Source organism: Mauremys reevesii, linkage group 2 (genome assembly GCF_016161935.1).
Source record: "Mauremys reevesii isolate NIE-2019 linkage group 2, ASM1616193v1, whole genome shotgun sequence".
NCBI classification, from domain to species: Eukaryota; Metazoa; Chordata; order Testudines; family Geoemydidae; genus Mauremys; species Mauremys reevesii.
In genome coordinates, this window is record NC_052624.1 from 72671435 (window position 1) to 72693564 (window position 22130).

The 22130-nt window shown below is 44.8% G+C and overlaps 1 protein-coding gene and 2 long non-coding RNA genes across 7 annotated transcripts in view; 1 reads left to right on the plus strand and 2 right to left on the minus strand.

Moving 5' to 3' along the window:
- SLC4A7 (solute carrier family 4 member 7) overlaps positions 1-6144 on the minus strand; it is a 173160-nt gene extending 167016 nt beyond the window's left edge. For all 3 annotated transcript variants that reach the window (XM_039527063.1, XM_039527059.1, XM_039527062.1), the window contains exon 1: positions 5929-6144. In XM_039527063.1, the coding sequence (XP_039382997.1) occupies positions 5929-5976 (48 nt within the window). In that variant the 5' untranslated portion in view covers positions 5977-6144. The remainder of the gene's footprint in view (positions 1-5928) is intronic.
- LOC120399145 overlaps positions 5786-22130 on the plus strand; it is a 31214-nt gene continuing 14869 nt past the window's right edge. The window contains exon 1 of the long non-coding RNA XR_005594984.1: positions 5786-5932. This is a non-coding gene — a long non-coding RNA (uncharacterized LOC120399145). The remainder of the gene's footprint in view (positions 5933-22130) is intronic.
- The window catches only part of LOC120399146, a 42000-nt gene continuing 29094 nt past the window's right edge, over positions 9225-22130 (minus strand). For all 3 annotated transcript variants that reach the window (XR_005594985.1, XR_005594986.1, XR_005594987.1), the window contains one exon: positions 9225-10184. This is a non-coding gene — a long non-coding RNA (uncharacterized LOC120399146). The remainder of the gene's footprint in view (positions 10185-22130) is intronic.

The following is a 22130-nucleotide window of genomic DNA, read 5'->3' on the forward strand; positions in this document are numbered from 1 at the left end:
CCCCAAAAGGGCTTGCAGACTCCTAGGGCCATGAACCCCAAGTTGAGAACCACTGCACTTCAGTATACACAAAAGAAAAGCCCCCCCCAAAAAAAACCCTGATTTTTCGACATCTGCATAGAACTCAAAAATTGCCAAAAACAAATCCCAAAAAATGAAACTAACCTCCACCCAAAAAAGCCATAAATTATTTAAAAAGGTAACTGTTTCAGTAACTAAATACTATAAATCAAGATTATACATCAAAAGCAGTGATACAAAGTTGCCAGAACTGTTTCAAAATGAGATAATCCAGCTAAATTCTTGAGTTTGAGCTCATGTATTCCAAAAAACCTAATATCAGAGTCACTTTCCAAGAACAATCAAGATATGCAGTTAGACATACCAACAGAAGTTAGTTTCTAGAATAGAGACTGATGAAAATGATTGGGGAAGGAAGAACAACCAAAGAAAGTACATTTGATTAATTAAGACAATGATAATAGTTATGTCATTTCTAGCAAGGTACTGACATTAGGTAGCATTTTTGTCACATGTATACAGGTCTGTCGCAACTTACGCGCATTTACCATGCGCGATTTCAACTTTACACTGTACGGCCAGAGTCGGGGGGCGTGGCCTCAAGCAGAAGAGGCGTGGCCTCAAGATTTAAAGGTCCTGGGGCACCAGCTGTGGCTGGGAGTCCCAGGGCCTTTAAATCACCCAGGGGGCTCCCAGCTGCAGAGGTGGCTGGGAGCCCCTGGGGCAAACTAAAGGGCCTGAAGCTCCAGCCACCGTGGAGCTCCGGGCCCTTTAAATGCCAGCCCCAGCCTGGCTACCAAAGCTGCGGGCGGGATTTAAAGGGCTCCTCTGGGCTTCCCGCCGCAGCAGGAAGCCCGGTGGAGCCCTTTAAATCCCGCCCGCAGCTCCGGCGGCCGGGCCGGGACAGCATTTAAAGGGCTCCTCCAGGCTCCCCGCTGGCCGGGAGCCCGGAGGAGCCCTTTAAATGCCACCCCGGCCCAGCCACCGGACTTGCGGGCGGGATTTAAAGGGCTTGGGGATATAATTTTGAGTATATGCGGTTTTCGCTTTACGCGATAACCGCGGAACGGAACCCCTGCGTAAGATACAACTTGCCTGTAGTTATATTGGTCAACTACTCCAATTTTCGTTATTGTATGACCCTCCCAAGCCCTTAAAAATCTTTGTCACAGGCTTCAAGACTTGTAATCCCAGTGATTTTTTTCCATCAAAAATATGTAAATAAAAATAAAAAACTAAAAGGAAGTCTTGAAAAATGTCAGTCCATATTACAGAGGTTCAGTGAAAATAATCTATAAACCTGTGTCCAATGTAAACATATCCTTCAGAAATCTGGAGTTGTTCTAGCAACAGGATTCAACACTGGAAAAGGACTCACCCACTCCCCATGTCACCTCCAAAGCTATTGTTCAAAGAGTAGTAACCAACCATGAACCCACTACAGAAGATCTGCAGACACGTACTCCAATAAAATCAGGTGAGTCATATTATTGCAGTATTTTAAATCAAGTAAACCAGCCAGAGAATCCTCAAACACTCTCTCTGTCCCCCAACAAGAACACTTTCAATCCCAACATCTTCCACAGCAGGGTATGGGAAGGGAACAGATTCAGCAAAAACAAAAATAAGTTCAATAGCTTACGGGGAGTGGGAGAGGAAACAAAGCCATTGGACTCTATGCCCCCCTACATTCTTGGACTTAAAAGACCAGAAGGGCAGATATTCAAACTCAAGTAGCCCCCATAATGAAGTCACACTGCTCTGCTCAGTCCTAGGAGATGTGGTTAAGACATCACCTAAATAACTGCAAGCGTCTCTAAGTAGAATGGTTGGTATGCATAGTAGAATGTTGGTATGCATACTTCCACTTTTTCATGTTCTCTGTATGTATAAAATATCTCCTGCCTGTGTGTTCCATTCTATGCATCCGAAGAAGTGAGCTGTAGCTCACGAAAGCTTATGCTGAAATAAATTTGTTAGTCTCTAAAGTGCCACAAGTACTCCTGTTCTTTTTGCAGATACGGACTAACATGGCTGCTACTCTGAAACCTGTCTAAGTAGAAAGTTACTGAGTTCATTTTCCCCAGAACTGACATAAGCATCAAGGCACATGAGACTCGTGAGAGGATCCCACATGGACTGCTAGTGGTTGCCCAGCTATGGGCCATGATCAAAAGTTATTGATATAGAAAAATAACCCACCCCCATACAAAATGAAGCAGTGAATGGGTGTGAAGAAGAGTTTTTGTACAACAAAACCAGAATATTGATCAGACCCAGATGGCAATTCTTGCACTCATAGGAGTATTCCTCTCAAGCATCTTAAGGTGAAATAGAGACGGCTCTTTTAGAAGGCAGTTACACTAAAATGAAGAAGCAAGAATGCAAGACAGGTATTTTCCTCCCTTCCACAAATTCTCTTTGTAGACATTCCCTGTCACTCTGGCCTCAAACGTAAACAGACCTCACTTCCTATCTCACTAACAGATTCTCCAATAACAGTAGATTTTCAGAACTGTAAAGTAAGAAAATTCTGCACAGATTTCTAAAACTTTTATTCAGTGCATGCACCTGTCCCCCATTCAATTTTCCACCTGAGTCTCACTCAGCATGAAGGGGCAGGGGGGGGTCCAAACATACTAGAATACTGAAGGAAAGGCATCCCTCTCCATGAGAACATTCTTCAGCGGTACATTTGCCAGTAGCAAAAGAAGGAGGAAGGGTGTGCACCTTACAATAAACCTTTGTGACCTCAACTTTTATATAGCCTACAGCTGGGTTTCTCAAACAGGGGTCACCGCTTGTGCAGGGAAAGCCCCTGGCGGGCCGGGCCAGTTTGTTTACCTGCCCCGTCCACAGGCCCGGCCGATCACAGCTCCCACTGGCAGCGGCTTCCAGCAACTCCCATTGGCCCGGAGCAGCAATCTGGGCCAGCAGGAGCTGCGATCGGCCAGACCTGAGGATGGGGCAGGTAAACAAACCAGCCCGGCCCGCCAGGGGCTTTCCCTACACAAGCGGTGACTCCTGTTTGAGAAACCCTGGCCTACAGTTTTTTAAAGAGACAGGAAATCTGCTAGTTATGGTTCCCTGCCAGAGAACAATATATCAGAAGGATGCCTACCTAACAGCCCAGATAAGTTTATTTGGGAAGCCAGCTGTGACAATTCAGACAAGACTCCCCACTTTCTGCCATCACACACACAAAAAAAAAAAAAAAAGTGAAAAGCCTCTCAATAGGCAAATGAGAATTACTAGTATAATTCAACCTTTTCCATAATATGACATACTTTTCTGTAACTTTATAATTTTGCATCCAGTGCAACAGTTCGGTCAGCTTAAACCCCACTGTAGATGCAGCTAGGCTGACGGAAGAATTCTTCCATCAAACCTAGCCACCCTTCCCACCTCAGAGAGGATTAACTATATATCAACAGAAAAAAAAACCTCCATTGGGGCAGAAAGTGTCTACACTACAATGCTATAGTGGCACAGCTACAGTGCTGTGGCTGTACTACTGTAGTGTAAACATGGTCACAGATGATACTGGGGGGGGGGAAGAGTGCTTTTGCTGGTATAGCTTACACTAGTGGGTCTCAAACTTTTGTACTGGTGACCCCTTTCACATGCAAGCCTCTGAGTGCGACCCCCTCCTTATACATTAAAAACCCTTTTTAATATATTTAACACCATTATAAATGCTTGAGGCAAAGTGGTGTTTGGGGTGGAGGCTGACAGTTCGCGACCCCCCATGTAATAACATTGCAACCCCCTGAGGGGTCCCAACCCCCAGTTTGAGAACCCCTGGCTTACACCATTTCAGTGACCAAAATAAACTATACCAGCAAAAGCACTTTTATACTAGCATTATTAAGTCTATATTGTGACTTTTGCTGGTATAGAATTATCCCAAGAAGATACATATCCCTACCCAACCTTGCTATACCAGCAGAAGTTTCTAGTGTACACCTGATCCAAGAGCTATTTACCTTGCCTGTGGATCAGTACATCATCCATGCTCACCTGCTTACTTGTCACTTATTTCACCACAGCTCCTTGTTTTTGCCGTTAAGGACATGTATAACTTAGCTTCTGCCTACCTTTTTGCTGGTCTCTTTCACATACTCCCACACCTTTTCACTCCGCTTAACTTACACAAACATCCTCTGCATACTCTTCTCTCCCCACAGCCCTTCAAGTCTACTACTAGCAAGATCTGTGCCCAGGAAGCCTTGTCTTTCTGCTTCCTCTCCAGGTCATGTTCACAAGCCCTCTCCTGGTTTTCTGGTTCCAATATCCTAGCCCAATACATCCACAACCTACAAAGCTTCTCAATCCACCTGGTGTAGCGCTAACCTGTGCCACTGTAGAACTTGTAGCGTAGACATACGCTTAAGAAAAAGTTGTGTTCTTAATTCCCGTTAAGTGACTGCATGTTAGCTAACAGGAGTTACCACCACCTTTTTTCTTAATTGAAGACAATAAGGCCATATGAAAGAGATGCACATTTCTTTATGCTGGACTCTTATGGGGGAGATATTATACCAATTTCTTAAACCAAAGCTGACCTGCAACACAAATGACAGGAATCCAGGGAAAATACAACATTCATAGACCTCTGAACCATACCAAGTTATTGACACTGTTGTAATACTATGAGAAATAGGTAAGTATACTGACAGCAAATTAGCACTTCACTTATTCCAATATTTATAAAAAATGACTAGATTTATTTCTTAAGGGGTAACAAAAAATACTTTACTAGTCTTGTGTAAAACAAAATAAAGATGTCCAGGTTTCTTTCAGGAATCAGAACATTACATCGGTTGGAAATCACACATCCCTCCTCTTTTGATACTAAGAGGGTATTGCTATGCAATACCTACTTGGAAAAGGCATTAAAAGAGGGCATTGGAATAAGGACAAAGAGGCTTATTAATAAAACCCTGAAGTTGAGTCATCTAAAAGGGAGGGAGGGGTAGAGAGAGGGGAAATTGCAACTATGAAGCCACATGTATTTTTCAGTAGCACAGGAAGTAAGGGAACACATGTCTGCCTTACTTCACCACCAACCACGAAAGGAAATGAACCAAATCAATTTAGTTTTATCCTTCCCTCACAGACACTGGTGAGACACACCTGACTAGGAATCATATCCACCACCTGACCCGAGTATAAGGCTGTGCAACATGAGAACAAAAGGAAAAATAAAATCTTTAGTTACCATGTGTGCACACTTCTCTTCCTTCCCTTCCCTCCCCCAATACTGGGCAGAGAGGCAACAGCAGCCTTAAGGAAAGGGAAGAGCGGATCACCCCTTGCCCTCCCAGCGGGTGCATTAGCCCTACCATGGTTTCACCACAGTGAGGGATGGGAGATGCCCGTTTCAGGCCCCTGCAGCCCATGCTCTTGTACAAGAGAGAGGGTATCACAGAGACAAGGCTGGAACAAAGGAACCAGCTCGCCCCGCTCTACCACAGCCTCCCCCGTCCACACACGAGCCAGCGGGGGGCACGGGGGAGGGAGCAGCCTGACACACACGGCGCAGGCAGGGCTACGGGAGGGGGAGGATCGGCTGCTCGCCCAGAGCCCCCAGTGCGCGCACAAACGCGCCAGATGCGCCAGCAGCGGAGCCGGGGCCGCGGCTGGCTGAGGCCAGGAGGGCACCTCGCGAGCGCGTAGCCCGGGAGGGGGGGGCGGCACGTGTGCGCGAAGAGCCCTCACACCACGGCCGTTACCGGGGCGGTTCTGCCGCCTCAGGCACTCGGGTACCCGGCGGCGCCGCTTCCGTGTTCCCGCCCGGAGAGAGCGGGTGGGGGCAACATCCTCGCCGGCCGGGCGCCGTGACAAAGGGCCGGGCCCGCGCCCCCGCCGCGGCTCACACAAAGCGGGCAGGGCTCGGCGCGTTACCGTGGTGAGTAGCGGTCTCATCTGCTCGCCCGCCCGCTCGTCCTCCATGGCGCCCCGGCGGCGGCGCCCGCACGCCCGTCTGCCGGCAGAGAGGCGCGCCTGGAAAGGGGGTCGCCGCTGGCTCCGCGCGGGGGGCGACCGAGCGAGATGAAGGAAGCGCCGCTGCCGAGCCGAGGACGAGGCTACATTAACTCTCCGCCACACGCTCCCCCCGCCCCCGCCTCCTCGCTCTAGCTAAGCCCCGCCCCCTCAGCCCGATTGGCAGCGTCTCCGGCGAATCGGAGCCAGAAGGCAGCTCCGCCCCGTCCCGTCCCAAAGCAACAGGCGGGAGCGCCGCGAGGCGGCAGGCAGGCGGGCGGGGGGAGGAGGAAACCCAGGGCACGAGCGGGCGGGGACCTGCCGACCTCTCCCTAGGAGAGACCTCAGCAGCGCCCCGGCCAGGGCCCCTTCTCCCCTCCCCTGGTGAAAGCCGCTCACATCAGAGAAGCAGCAGCACAACGCGGGGATGGGAGAAGAATCAGTTTGCACTCAAGCATTTGAAGTTTCCTGCCCATTGCCCCCCCCCCAATAGTGAGACTGTGCCATGGTTGGCATCACAGACCCATTTGGGCCGCTGCGAGGGAGGCACACGTTCAGAGTCACCGCTAGGCATAACCAGGCTTAAGTAATTGCTTAGGGCCCCGAGCAGCTCTAGGAGGGCCCGTTTGCTTTTTTAGTGTGTTGTATGGGAGGCCCCCCAAAATATTCCAGCGTAGGGCTTTCAATGGGCTCGCATTGCCTCTGCACACAGCAGGAAGGGTATATGCAAAAGGGAGGTGGAAGGTTAAGCACATGTGATGGCATCAAGATGGACCCATTACATGATGCTGGAATGTAAGATTTCTGCAGGCCATAGCTCCCCTATGAGAGCAATCAGATACTGGGTGGCAGAACTGCACAAGCTATATTTTCTGTTTTAACTTACAGCCTGGAGCCCTAGGCTGGACAGTTTGGCTGATGTAGTAACCCTCACCATATAGGAAAAAAAAACAAGTATGTTATTGTGATAGACACATTGCTTAGGTATCAGAGGGGTAGCCGTCTAAGTCTGGATCTGTAAAAGCAGCAAAGAGTCTTGTGGCACCTTATAGACTAACAGACGTTTTGGAGCATGAGCTTTCGTGGGTGAATACCCACTTCGTCAGCCGACGAAGTGGGTATTCACCCACGAAAGCTCATGCTCCAAAATGTCTGTTAGTCTATAAGGTGCCACAAGACTCTTTGCTGCTGTTGCTTAGGTACTTATCCAGGATGGGTGTGATGTTGTAAAGTGGTAACAAGGTATGTCAAGGCAAGATTTTTGCATCCATGTCAAAACAACCTTTTGTGCGAGTGAAAAGAGCACAAAAATTGTATTTAAATTATCAATACAAATTTGAAAAAAAATTACTAATAAAGTGGGATTTAAACAATTTATTTTAAAAGAAAAAGCAAATTTTAGTCAGGTAAAAGGTTTGACAGTGTCATAAATTTATTTCAAGAGAAAAACAAATTTTACTCATACAAATAATTTGTTTGACACAAATTACTAGTAAGGCTCATTACTTAAAGAATGTTGGCCTTGTGTTTTGTATTAATAGAGGTCACGTATACTGTTGCATGGTAATAGCAAAACACTAATAGCCAATGGACTCCCTCTCAGGTATGGGAAATATGACAGTGTACATGTGTGTCTAGCCTTTTTCCAATACATTTGCTATATGCTACATCTCTAAATAGGAACCATCTGTAGTCTCACACTCATCTGGATCCACACGGGCAACCATATGATGAGAAGAGTACTCACCACCATTGCACAAGCCAGGCTGCATGCATGCCCTGCTCTGTCTTGAACAACTGCAGTTGAGCTCACACTTGCCTTTTTACACCCACATGTAATAAGTTCCAGCAGTGCTGCAAGGGCAAGTGCCTGTGTCATTAGTGTTGGAGAAATGTGTCCATCCTTGTCGTGATGCCTGCCATTTCCAACTAGGGAAGGGATGTCAGGCTGAAATTCTATGGCATGGTTCAAGATAAGGATCTGGTAATTTGAACACTTAGTATTTTACAGATAAGGAACAAAGCACAGAACAAAATGGCTTCATCCCCGCTCTGGTCATTGACAATTAATTAGCATTTAATTGACTATAGCATTTACGAAATGCAACTGTTGGAACATCAAAATCATCCATGCAATGCAGGGAGCATCTATGTGGTCTGATCATCTGCTCCTGAGATGTAAAATGATACAGTGCAAGATGTCGTCAATCTCCAATATCCAACCTCAGTGGGATCTGAGCTCAAACGTGCAAGATTTGTTAAAAACTTGATGAAGTTCTTGATACGCTTTCTCAATTGGACAAAGTAAACACCGACTCTGCCTGGTCATCTTTTAGGGAAACAGTAGTCAATATGTCTAAAGAAGCCCTTGGCTTTTGTAAAAAGGAAGTGTCAGGACGGTTTTAATGAAAATGATGCTGAGATAAAGCAACTCTTGATATCCATGCATGCTCTTCACATGTTTTGGATAAACGATAAAAACTTGTCTATTAAAAAGATGTCTTATTCACGTACAAAGTGTAATGTGCAAACTAAGCTTTGCCACATAAAGGGTAGTGGGTGAAAAATAAAAGCCAAGCAGTTTCAATCAGTGGCAGACCAAAGAGATTCCAAATGGTTTTTTGATGAGTTGAAGACCACGTACAGCCTGCAGTCTCATGGTATCACCATTATCTAGAACAGGGGTGGGCAAACTATGGCCCGCGGGACCGTCCTGCCCAGCCCCTGAGCTCCTGGCCCGGGAGGCTCGCCCCCGGCCTGTTCCCCCTCAACCCTGTTGTTCCCCCTCGCCGGCAGCCTCAGCTTGCTCTGCCACTGGCGCAATGTTCTGGGTGGCAGGGCGGCGAGCTCCTGGGGCAGCACAGCTGCAGAGTCCGGCCTGACCCGGTGCTCTGTACTGGGTGGTGGTCGGGGGGTGGGGGTGTGGATCATGGTCGGGGGGAAACAGGGGATGAATGGGGGCACGGGTCTGGGGGGGCAGTCAGGAAGGAGGGGGGGTTGATGGGGCAGCAGGGGGCAGTCAGGGGACAGGGAGAAGGGGTGGTTGGATGGGGCAGGGGTCCCGGGAAGGCCATCAGGAATGAGAGGAGGGGATGGATGGGGTGGCAGGAGTCCAGGGGCAGTCAGGAGACAGGGAGAAGGTGTGTGTGGATAGGGCAGGGGTCCCAGAGGGGCCATCAGGGAATGAGGGGGGTGGATAGGGCAGGAGTCCTGGGGGGGCAGATAGGAGGTGGGGGCCGGGCCATGACCCCCTCCCCTAACCGGCCCTCCATACAATTTATGAAACCCGATGCGGCCCTCAGGCCAAAAAGTTTGCCCACCCCTGATCTAGAATGTACATTCATCATTGCTGCTGACTGATCATGGACAAATTCTGAAAAGATAGGCTAGGCTCTTTAATAAGGTTCTGAACTGCCCATCCACTACATCAGCATCAACACCTAATGATCCTGAACAACTTCCAAATCTCATTTCTGAAGTATGGAAAACTGTCAAGCCAATGTGAAACAGCAAAGCAGCAAATCCTTATGGCATTCCTGCAGAGATCTTCTAATATGGGGGCCATGAGCTAATCAGGAAGCTCACTGACCTCTATATGAGGTTTTAGGAACAGGAGGAACTTAAAGATGCCAACATTATTCACCTTTAGAAAAGGAAAGGCAGTCACACTTCTAGCAATAACCATCGGGGCATCTTGTTCCTTGCCACTGCTAACCAATCAACTTGCAGAGAAGATATTGCCTGAAAGCCACTGTGGCTTCTGTTTTAGGAGTGGTACTTCAGACATGATCTTTGCACTCCAGTAAATTCAGGAGAAATGTGAGCAGAATCAAAACCTATATGTAGTTGTTATCAATTTTACTAAGGCCTTTGACTCTGTAAATTGAGATGGCCTGTAGACAGTCATCCACATGTTCAGTTGCCCAATAAGTTTGTCAACATTATTCAATCTTTTCATGCAGGAATGCAAGTTCATGTCCTGCATTCTTAGCTTCCTTTGTTGTCATCAGTGGAGTAAAACGAGGCTATGTTCTTGCTCCAACATTATCAAGTATCATGTTTGCAGCTGTTCTAGTAGATGCACTCAGAGACTCTGCCACTCTGAAGTGACACACATACCTTTGAGTATGGCATTTATATGCAGTACCATGTGCATGGAGGTCCTTCCTCTGCATCACCTGCATGCAAAAACAAAAGTTATTAAGACAATTATTTGCAAATTATTGTTCACTGATGCTTGTGCTTTATAGCAGTTGTTCTCAAACTTTTGTACTGGTGACCCTTTTTACACAGCAATCCTCTGAGTGCAGCCCCCCCCTTATAAATTAAAAACACTTTTTAATATATTTAATACCATTATAAATGCTGGGGCCTTTGGGGTGGAGGCTGACAGCTCACGACCCCAACCGTAATAATCTCATGACCCCTTGAGGGGTCACAACCCCCAGTTTGAGAACCCCCACTTTATAGTGCTTTATTGACCCATAACCTTGGGGACATTCAGTAGCTCACTGACTGCTTTGCACATGCAGCAAAACATTTTGGCTTAGCGCCTAAAGACGACAGAAGTCAATGGCCCAACCTTGATTGGAGAGTAATGTAACTACTCTACATGTGTCCATCAACGGTGTACCACTCAAGGCTATTCACAAATTTTGCTACCAAGGCCGTGTCATGTCACAAGATGCAATGATCAATGACAACATTACAAAGTACATTGGTTCAGCCAGCAGTGCCTTCGGAACACTTCAGCATCATCTCTGGAACAAACAGGGTGTCCAGACTGATGTTTACTATGCTGTTGTCATCACCACACTCTTCTACAGCTCTGATACATGAATTACTTATTGATGCCGCATAAAATGACTGGACCAATTCTACCTATGACATCTGCGTGGGAAAATGGAAATTAAATGGCAAAATTTGGTTCCAAATACCAAGATCCTTGAGTGCTGCCACATTACAGGCATTGAAGCTTTTATAGTGAGAGCACAGCTGAGGTGGTGCAGTCATGTGGTCCATATGTCTGACAGCAGGATACCAAAGGTTGTCATTTATGGAGAATTGCAGACTGGAATTCATTTTAGGGGCAGACCAAGAAAACATTACAGAGACACTTTCAAGGCCAACCTCCAATCTTGACTTCAACACCTAGGAGCTCTTAGCTCATGACAAGATCCAATGAGAGCAGCTCTGCCACCTCAGACTGAAAGATTTTGAGAACTTGTGGACGGCTGCAATCAAGGAGCGACTGAAGCCAAAAGCAGCATACATTCATCTACAGTTGTGTTCACCTGAGGCACTTGCAGATGGGGCTAGAGGTCCAAAATTGGTCATTTATCTCATCTCAGTAAGACAGCTAAGCCTCAATCCACCAAAGAATTTAAGTCTATGATTAACTTTAAGCATAGGCTTAAGTGCTTTGCTGGATCACCATTGAGCACCATTGACCCCCAACTCACCACAAGAAGTGACCCTCAAGTTTCACCTTCATGTTGCTGAGTCATTCACTCTTACCCCAACCACCTAAGCTCTGTGCTCCCTGTTGATTATATACATCTGCCATCCACTTAACATTTTAATCAAACACTTCCAGTGGGTGGCTTCCACCTTCGGCTCTCTGCACTTAAGTCATTAACTCTCTATATTACAGCCTTACCATAAAATTCAGGGCAAATAATGTAACCCCTTTATGCCTCAATATTGTCATCTGTAAAATAGGAATAATAAAGCTTAGCTCCATTTGTAAAGTGTCTACAGATCCATAAATGAAAGATATAGGGTTTCTGAAAGGAATTGTGCAACTTGAGACTCTTATCCTTTCCAATAAGGCTGTTTTGGCAGATCATATTCTTCCCAGACAATCTCCTTCCCCTACCCCAGGGAGTTAGATCACACCCTGTTGCTGCAAAGCCAGCCTCAATGTGTTTAGTCACCCTCTGGGCTCATTGACACACACTTAATTGGGAGTTTGGCAATTTTCTAAATATAAAAAAAATGCCTTCAGAGTTAGTATTTCCAGGGTGAGTTAACCTCTGAAGGTTTCCAGCACACAATTAGAACCCATAACTCTGTAACAGTCATGCTGTTAATTAATATTATTGAGTTATGTGTGTATGGGTGATGTATAAAGAATTATAGATATGTGATGGAAATATGTTCTCAAAAGGTGTTTTATGAGCAGTGCATTAACCCAGACTATCTTAGACAAAGGAATGTTGTTTTGTGTTTTTTCTGTCTCCCCAATGTAAATTGAGCCAGGTAACACTAAAAGGACAATGGAAAGGACATCTATATAGAAGGTAAACAAAGCCATCAACTAAATGAGCAGGGAGAGATGAAGGGAAATCCACATAATGATCATGACGGGGATGGAACCTGCACCCTCAGGATGCTTTCCTAGCTCTTCTTGAAACAGAGACAACAGACTTTGGAAAAGTTAAGCCAAAAGAAAGAGCCATTTTGACATCTATCACTCAGTGGTTTGAGCATTGGCCTGCTAAACCCAGGATTGTGAGTTCAATCCTTGAGGGGGCCATTTAGGGATCTGGTGCAAAAATCTGTCTGGGGATTGGTCCTGCTTTGAAAGGGGGTTGGACTAGATGACTTCCTGAGGTCCCTTCCAACCCTGATATTCTATGATTATACTCTCAGTTTCATTAATTTCACTCTCAGTTGTTCAGTATTCATGTAAATGCTTAAGATACTGCCATGAACTTTACATCAGATGAATAATTCCTTCATTCACAAGACATGATTAATAATCTAATTATTTTTTTTGTGTTATATACCTAGTAAAAATAAGTAAAAAAAATGTTAAGGTAGCCATTCTACTTGTGCAACCACCATGTTTCCAAATGAAGTATCTTTTTTAAAATAACAAAGGCACCAGTTTTCAGTAGGTACTAAAACCGAAGTTCCCTTTAAGCTGTGCGGCTGCAAAGCAGCCTATTAAGCCCTGTGCAGGCACTCAAGGCTGCGGCGGGGAGAGGTGCCCCTCCCCCGGCCCTAACCCAGTGCGGACCTGCCGCAGCCAGGGGTGAGGCGCCTATCCCGCGGCCCCAGCCCCGGAGCTGCTGTGGCGGGGAGAGGCACCTCTCCCCCGCAGTCCAGGTGATGCTGCGGGGAGAGAGAGCTAGGGGAGTTCTCTCTCCTTGTTGTAGCCCTGGGGCATCCTGCACCACAACCCCCTCATCCCCAGCCCCACCCCAGAGCCTGCACCCTCAGCTGGAGCCCCCACTCCCCACCCACCCCCATACACCCCCCTCAACCCTCTCCCCCAGCCTTGAGCCCTTCATCCTTGGCCCCACCTCCAGCCAGAGTCCTCACCCCTGTACCTCACCCTTCTGCCCCAGCCCTGAGCCCCCTCCCACACTCCAAACCCCTCAGGCCCCGCCCCTGCCACATGCATTTTGTTACAGGCGCCAATATGGAGATGATGTGATGGTACACATAACAAAATTGGAGGGAATACTGACTTAAACCAACATTTTAAATACCCTAAATGGGAGCTTTGGCCATTAAAGTCAATGGGTGACACAAGACTAAAAACCACATGCTTCATTTCCAAAATCTATTCTTAAGTGTTTGTGACATTTCAGTCTTTGGAAAATGTGTGTGTGTTGGGTAGGAGATCTGTATTAAAAATACCTTGATTATATTCTTTCAACCATGCAAGACTTAAATTGACCATTAATCCTAAATTGTTATTTAGTGACAGTTTAAAATATATTGTTTTTCTTATGGCTTACCAAGTCCATTATACATTGCCTTCTCTCTCTCTCCCTCTCTCGTGTTTGAGGAACAAACTGTACATTGGCATTCTGTGTTTGAAAGAATTAGGAAAACTTTACTTCTAAAGGGAGATTTAGAAAAGAGGGTGAAAAGGGAACTGACAAATGTATCAGTAAACCAGGAAGGTGGCTCCTTAGCTTGAGGCCAGTTTTTAGGGAACTGGTTTGAATGTGGTTTCTTGATGAGCACAGAATGAATAATTAAAAACTTCTCTGCAAATGAAGAACATGACTGACACACATGAGGTTACATGCACCATCAGGCTCTTCTTTATCTGATATTTTAGGGAAGAATGCTGGCTGGCAGCTTACCTTCCTCCCACATCTCCCATGGAAATACCTGCTGTGTATGCTACCTCCCACAGTACCTGCGGTTTTGCTAAAATACCTCTTATTGTGGCATCTAAGTGTCATGTGCACCCAGCTTCTATGGCCGCCTCCCCAAAAAATGTAGTCCCACCATGCTGTCATTCCCAGTTCTGTTCTTCTTCACTCATACAGAAGAAGATTCTTCTCTAAATATAAACACATCACACACTCTCTTGTAAGGAAAAGCAAGACTGAAAGAAGGAACATTCAGAATCAATTCCCTCACCCACACCAAAGCACACACACAGAAGGAGAGACCTCAATCAGCTTAATCCTTCTCCCATATTGAAGACCTAGAGTGGCATTCTGCCCCTTTCCCTTTGCAGGCATTAAAATCCCCAAGGACAGTGGAAATTGTGTGGCTGTAGTAGGTGGGAATAAAATGATGGAAATGCTGTGCAGATGGATTTTACATCCCCCGCACTCCACAGAATGTTATTCCCTGTTTTCTCCCTGCAAGAGGCATTGCGGGGCACTGGCCAGTGAATTGCACCATCATACAGATCATGAGGCCTAACCCTCAACTTAATAAGCACACAGCGACATAGCTCCTACTATGGCTAATGGACAGGAGATTGATGCCAAGGGTATCTATGTGGAGTCCCTGTGCCTCTGCACAGGCTTTGGAGCCCTGATGTAATCTTCCTGGCTGCAATTGCTCTGGTACTCTCCCTGAAAGGGACTTTCTCCACTGCAAAGGGAGCTCTAAGGGAAAGTAATACAACCTCAAGCTGTAACACCTTTCTAAAATAATCTTCACAGGGTTGATCGGCCTCCACCCAACATTGCTTCATCCACCCACAACAGGACCACCCTCTTTTTACCCGCTCCGCAACAACCATTCTCCATGGCGTCTGGAGAAAGGGACGAGTTACTTGAAGGGTTTGTCTACATTGAAACACTAGAGCGGCACAGTTGCAGCGCTTAAGTGTAGACACTCCCTTTGCTGATTGGAGGAGTTCTTCTGTCTGTGTAGGTAATCCACAAGATTTCTTCTGTCGGCCTAGCGCTGTCTACATGGGGACTTTGGTCGGCTTACCTACACTGCACAGGACTGTGGATTTTTGACACTCCTGAACGATGCCGTTAAGCCAACCTAATTTACTAGGGTAGGCCAGGCCTAAATTAAGTTAGGGACTAGACCAGTCCCTGGGCAGCCCCAGAGTGCTGGGTCTGTAAAGGTGGCCTTGCCACTACTCCTGAGCTGAACCTCAGACTCAGTTCAGAGCCAGGATCAAATTTCCTTTTATGATCACTGAAAGCCACAAGGTATACTAGAGCATTAATAGAAATCATAACAATTCCACTTTGTGTATCTCAGAGCCAACAAGAAATATAAGGTAGAAGATAGCTTTTCGACGTCCTTAATTATTAGTGATAAGATACCTTAAATATTGCCAATAACCACCTGCTTACCATAACCTACAGGGGACTAAGTACCCAAATTATGGCTTCATACAAGTGGCATTTATCAAAGTCCATAGGCCATCAGAGCTGATAAAAAAAGGTTCTCATTAATTACTGTCAGCTTTCATGATAACAACCAGAGGTTGTATTTTCAGAGTTGCATAAAGTATCCTATTGAATTAGGTTTGAATGCACCTATGTGAATGCTCTCACTTCTTATTATACAGCAGCCCATGTTCTCAGAAGTATGCCATAAGAATAGGTGCCCAAGAAGGAATGTAAGTGGCAGCGAATATGTAATGCAGACATCCCTGGGTGGGTCAGCAGCAGCAGAGATCAAACCGTTAGCCTCTGGATTTTAATGCATGAGCCTCTACTGCCTGAGCTAAAATACCTCTGTCTCTTAGTCAAGGCTGTAGCAGATTCATCAATCTCTAGTGGGTCTAGCCACCACTAGAGAGGGGGACAAAGTACCATACTGAGTAGGCACAGCATGGAAATAAATTCACAATTTTATCCAATCTGTGAGGAAATTGTACAATAGGAGAGTTTGTTTTAGTCTCTCCCTTAAGGGCAACATGGAGATTGTCCAGGATGTAAATGTGCCTTTCTTCTAGAGGTAAAATTAAAAGATAATTCCACCAATTTACATAAAATACCAAAGAGAGGACCAGTAGCAAGGCTAACTGAGAAAAAACAGCATTGGCAGGAAAGCATGGGTGTGAGGATCACTTATTTAAAACTCACAGATGATTACCCCAAGTTTTGTCGTATTATAATTAAACTTAAGAAGATAGCACCTCTAATGAGCAGCCCGTATTCCCTGAAGGATATCACGCTAGGAATTACTGACGTTATCATCTCCTCACAAGGGGATTGTTGTCAAAATCCCTTATGTGAGTCTAACTTCTAGAAAGTTCAAGACTTCCATTTGAGACTTGTAATGAGCAGAGCAAATACCACAAGGTGATATAAGTGCAATGATAAGATAACATGTGGAAGGGAGAGGGGACTGTTACTGAATCAGCTCAGTGCCTGAAGTGTTATTTTTGCTTCCAGGTTTGATTCTTTTCTAAAATACTCAATGAAAACCTAAGCAGGTGAAGTGTTTATGTGAGTATATCTCCTACCTACTTGCTGTGGGGTACTTATCATAAAGATGCAAAAATAGGGCACAGACCCAATTTTATTTTTCCTTTTCAGGTTACCATTCATGCACACATTGCTAGTAGACTCTTCTTAGTATGCTGTTCTTGTGAGTTTCTATTAAGTTTGTGCACTACCAATAGTGATCAGGGCCTGAAATAATTAAAAAAAAAAGGCAATGAATGAAGAATTTATTAACATGTTTCTTCTGAGAAGTCAGGAGGTCTCCCAAATATCAAGAGAACCAGATCTCAGTTGAGAAAAACGTCCCCAATCTATTATCAAAGGTGTGTGTGAGGTGGGGGAGAACGGCCAGAAATGGAAATGGCTAGCTAACAAGTGGAAAGGTCAGGTACAGTATGCACTCTCTACCTCGTTTCCTAAGCCACCCACGTTCCTTGTTCATGGGAGTTACAGGTTCAGCTGGCAGTCTGCTTACTCCATCGTCGTGAAAATTAAAACTTATCTACACTTTATGTATAAGGATTATAATGTTTTTAAATATTTATGAAGAATAAATTGCTAACTCGGAATTAAATGCTACCAAAACCAAACTTTCTATCAACAAACTGAACATGCACAGTGTTGCTTCTGTAGCACATGTGTCTAGCGTGGAATCAGATTACATCCCAACAGCCTTGTGACTGCACAACCAACCAAGTTGTTTGTGAGGGCTTTGAGGAGATACAAATAGCTGTGTCCCTGATAGACAGCTGTGCACCACCACATGCACTGCACTTCAGTTATGGAGGAATTACTGGTTTAATGAACTATAAATTTGGTTTAATGAACTATAGCTTAAAACAAACAGACTTTGTTACACAGCCATTTACCCATGAAATGACAGACTAATCAGGGAGTAAAAATGCTGACAAAATTGCAGCAAAAGTTAGATGTTGTACTACCACTTGTTTAATGAAGGGTTTAATGCTACATGCAGAACACACAGATCTTATTTTAAAAGATAGGACAACTTCTTAGTTATGTAGCACAAACTTAGCTTGTCTACACTACCACTTATGTCAATGTAAGTTATGTTGCTCAGGAGTGTAAAAAAGCCACCCCCAGCAATATAAGTTACATTGACTTAAAGCTGTGTCCACACCACTTTATGTCAGGAGGAGACACCCTCCTGTTGACATAGCTTCCACCTCTCATTGAGGTGGAGTAATTATGCTGATGGGAGAGTGCTGTCCTGTCGGCATAGCACATCTTCACCAGATGTGCTGCAGCTACACCGATGTAGCACAGTAGTGTAGACTAGTAATTTAGTGTAGACTAGTAATTTTTGTATTCTTTCTTTAATGGTTGTTCAAGCTTGGTTATGCAGAAAATTTACAAGCTTGAGCTCTGTATCAACATTTAGCCAACAGAGACAGCCACAACACAAACAAACCACTTGGATTGCCTTTAGTCTTTTAATTGTGAGGGGGGTGGTTAAAATTTCACCACGTCTCACTCTCATAAAATATTAACCTGCAGATTTTGAGTTGCCAGATATATTCACATCATCTCATTCACCTCTGAAGGTAGGTGCATCTTCGGTTTCTGTCTAAGTAGGTATAAATCAGCCATTCCTCATTCCCAAAAATTGTCTTCACAGGGATACATTAGATAGGCTGTTCTATCATTCATCTGCCTACATGATCTTTCACATCCTGAATAAGATTATTTCCTTATTACTGCCTATTTTGAGGTTGCATGTGGATGGAAGATGTTCTAAGTTTGGGTTTGATATTGGAGATGTCACAGATTCTTAAAAGGTTTTTTCTTTAAGTATTACCACAAAACATTTCTAGTCATGTTCATGTTGCATCTGGGCAATGCCAGAAAATCTCATCTGTTATATTAATTCAATAATTAATCTAGCGTGGATTGAGTGAAATCAATTTATTAGAAAGGTACTTTATAGAATATTTTAGGAACTAATTACCACTTACTGAGTATGCTCCACACAATACATATGTGAAAAGCCCAACATATTGGGGTGTTTCCTTCCTTTATAAAACTTAACACAGGAGCAATAGAACGAGGATAGCAGGAAGAAAAGAAATAACTGGGAAGGGAAGGAGGAAGGGAGGGAGCAAAAAGGGCAGGATTCAGGAGAATAGATGACTCAGAAAACAGATGTACTATGTACAGAGTACATCATTTTCAAACTTGAATACCTAAAGTTACACTATCTAAAGGTGCATTATCTAAATCCATAATTAGATACCTATTTAAATAACCTGACTTTCAAATGTGTTGAATAGGAGTTGTGAGTACTCAGCACCTCTGAAAACCCATTTTGGTCAATTTCAGTCATAGGATTTTAAAAATCATAAATTTCATGATTTCATCTATTTAAATCTGAAGTTACCTGGTGTTGTAATTGTAGGGTTCCTGATTCAAAAAGGAGTTGTGGGGTGGTCACAAGGTTATTGTAGAGGGGGTTGCGGTACTGGTACCCTTACTTCTGCACTGCTACTGATGGGGTGTTGCCTTTAGAGCTCGGTGCCCGGCCAACACCTGTTGCTCTCCAGCCGCCCAGCTCTGAAGTCATAGCAGAAGTAAGGGTGGCAATACCATGACTCCCTAAAATAATGTTGTGACCCTTTCTGCAACTCCCTTTTGGGTCAGTACCCCTAATATGAGAAACACTGGTCTCCCCTGTGAAATCTGTATAGCATAGGGTAAAAGCACACAAAAGACCAGATTTCACAGTGGGAGACCAGATTTCACAGTCGTGATGTGTTTTTCATGGCCGTGAATTTGGTAGGGCCCTAGACAAACTTTAAAATTAACATGAGAACCTAATTCATTTTATTCATTCATTACCCAGCTGTGGAACTCGTGCTTACTTAGATGAGCTCTTACATGAGTATTCCCATTAACTTCCAAGTGAGCAAGGATTCCATCATTGGGCACTCAGGGTTTGATGAAACTTTGTATGATGTATGGTATGTTGAATGACTCCAATTTGGGTTGAGTGTTTGGAATGCCTGTAACAATAAAAGTAAAGTTGTCAAAAAGAAACTGACTTTATCGTCTCTTTATAAAGATCTAAAAATTTCATCATCTATGGACTGGATCTTAGAAAAGATTGGTAAAGAACTCTAGCACTAACACGATTCCAAAGAATTTTGTTATTTTCTTCTGCCATAACTAGAATGCTTAGTTTTTAAGGGTAAATCCTGCTCTGCCACTTCCCGTCTTTAGATGCAGAGGTCCTCAAATGAAGTGGAAATTATGTGATTCCACTGCACAAGATGGGACCAGACAATACATTTGAGGAGCTGATGCAGAATGGGTATGGAGGTGTGTCAGAGGTGGGGTGAAGATGATAAATCCACCAGCCATTTTCTCCCACAGAATGGATTCAAAAGGAGCCATGGTAGTTACAAAAGTCTCAGGGCTGCATTAGCAGCTTTGAAGCAGCTCCATCACTACTCTGTGCCCTGAGGACAAGGATTCCTTCCCCCAAGGAGAGCCAGCGCAACCCATTAGGTGACCTAGGCGGTCGCCTAGGGCACTAACATTTGGCGGGCGGCGGCCACCCCAGTCGTCAGCGGTATTTTGGGGGCGAGACCTTCCGCCACCTCTGTCAGGGGCGCCATTTCAGGGGCGGGACCTTCCGCCGCCTAGGGCGCCAAAAAAAGCTGGCGGCGCTCCTGCCCCCAAGTAAGCCGCTATACCTGAGAGCACAAGTCACATAATTGGACTGTGTGCTTAGGGGAGGATTTGCTTCCTACTGCTTTTATTTTTTGAGAATTCAATCTTTTCCTTAAAAGCTATCATTGGTGATTTTTGTTTTGCCATATTCCTGCCATCTCAAAATGGCTACGCCAGTGGCAAGTTGTGCTCTGCTTGATTACTGAAGTGCTACTGACAGGCTATGAATTGTGCACACCAGTAGTCTTTGTTGAAATATCTTGGCTAAAGAGTTCTGGACTCTTCAAAGTGTCCAGCAGAAGATTACAAAATTGCCTTTTTGATGTCCACAGCTCCTATTGACTGAACAAGTGAGACCTTGGAGGAAGATAAAAACTGGGTGAAAACCTGACCCCATTGAACTCAATGGAAGTTTGGTCCTTGATTTCAGTGGGCCAGGCTTTCACCATTTAAATCTATCATATGTTCTCTGGGTCTCTATCAGCTCACCTGTATGAGAAGGTGGTCACTTGCTGGTTTGAACTAGCATGGTGGATTCTCTGTAACTTAAAGTCTTTTACTGAAGTCCTCAAATCTTGATTTATTCAGCCAGAGGTTATGTGGGTGAGGTTCCCTGGCCTGCAACGTGCAGAAGGTCGATGATCATGATGGTCTTTTCTGGTCTTAAAGTCGATGAGTCTATATGGAGGGTACTATTCAGATTCCAACACCAGGGAGGTGATCCTCCAGACTGCTTCATTGTTAACTGCATTTTCTATATGTTTGTACAGTGTCTAGCACAATGGGGCCCTGACTTGGTTGAGCCTCTAGGTGCTATTACAATATAAATGATAAATACATAATAATAAATTATATGATAAAGTATACAGTACAAGAAATTGTAACGTGTGTGAACTGCACTGGCAGATGTGACTGCTCAGCTTCAGTTGACTTTTGTAACATGGTTCTTCAATATGATAGCAACATGATTTTGGTCCTAACCACTCCATATCACAACATCAGATTCTATTCTGACACACTCTGGGTAGTATCATCATGGCCTCAGTGGGGAGTTACGAAGTTATACCAGCTGAGGATCAGGCCCACTGGCAACGTGCATCACATTTTTTCAGGGCATATGCACATACATTAATAAATACCAAATTCAGCTGACTAATGTTGGTTACAACATGGCAGGAGAGAGAGCTCAGTGGTTTGAGCATTGTCCTGCTAAACCTAGGGTTGTGAGTTCAATCCTTGAGGGGGCCATATAGAGATCTGGGGCAAAAATTTGTCTGGGGATTGGTCCTGCTTTGAGCAGGGGGCTGGACTAGATGACCTCCAGAGGACCCTTCCGACCTTGATATTCTATGATAAAAGAACCAAAACAAAAAAACTCCAAAGAGTGGACAAACCCCCTCCATAAAGGGAACAGATCCCATTCTTACCATGCTCCTTAAACTCCAACCAACCATTTCTGTTTTATCTGGATTATGTTTCAACAAACTTGTTCTCACCCTGGTTCCAATGTCAACCAGGCACTGAAAAAGCAAATGTCGCACTTCCAAGCTTTGGTGAAAGAGTGCTGCATGTCATCTGCATACTGATGGCACCACAGCCAAAACTGCTTCCATCTCCTCCCCAGTAGCTTCATATACATTTTGAACAGGATACATGACAAAATAGATCCCTACAGAACACTGCACAAGAGAGTTTATCAGGATAGATAAGAGATGACACAACAATACTCTCTGGAATCTTTCCAAGTAACAGGAG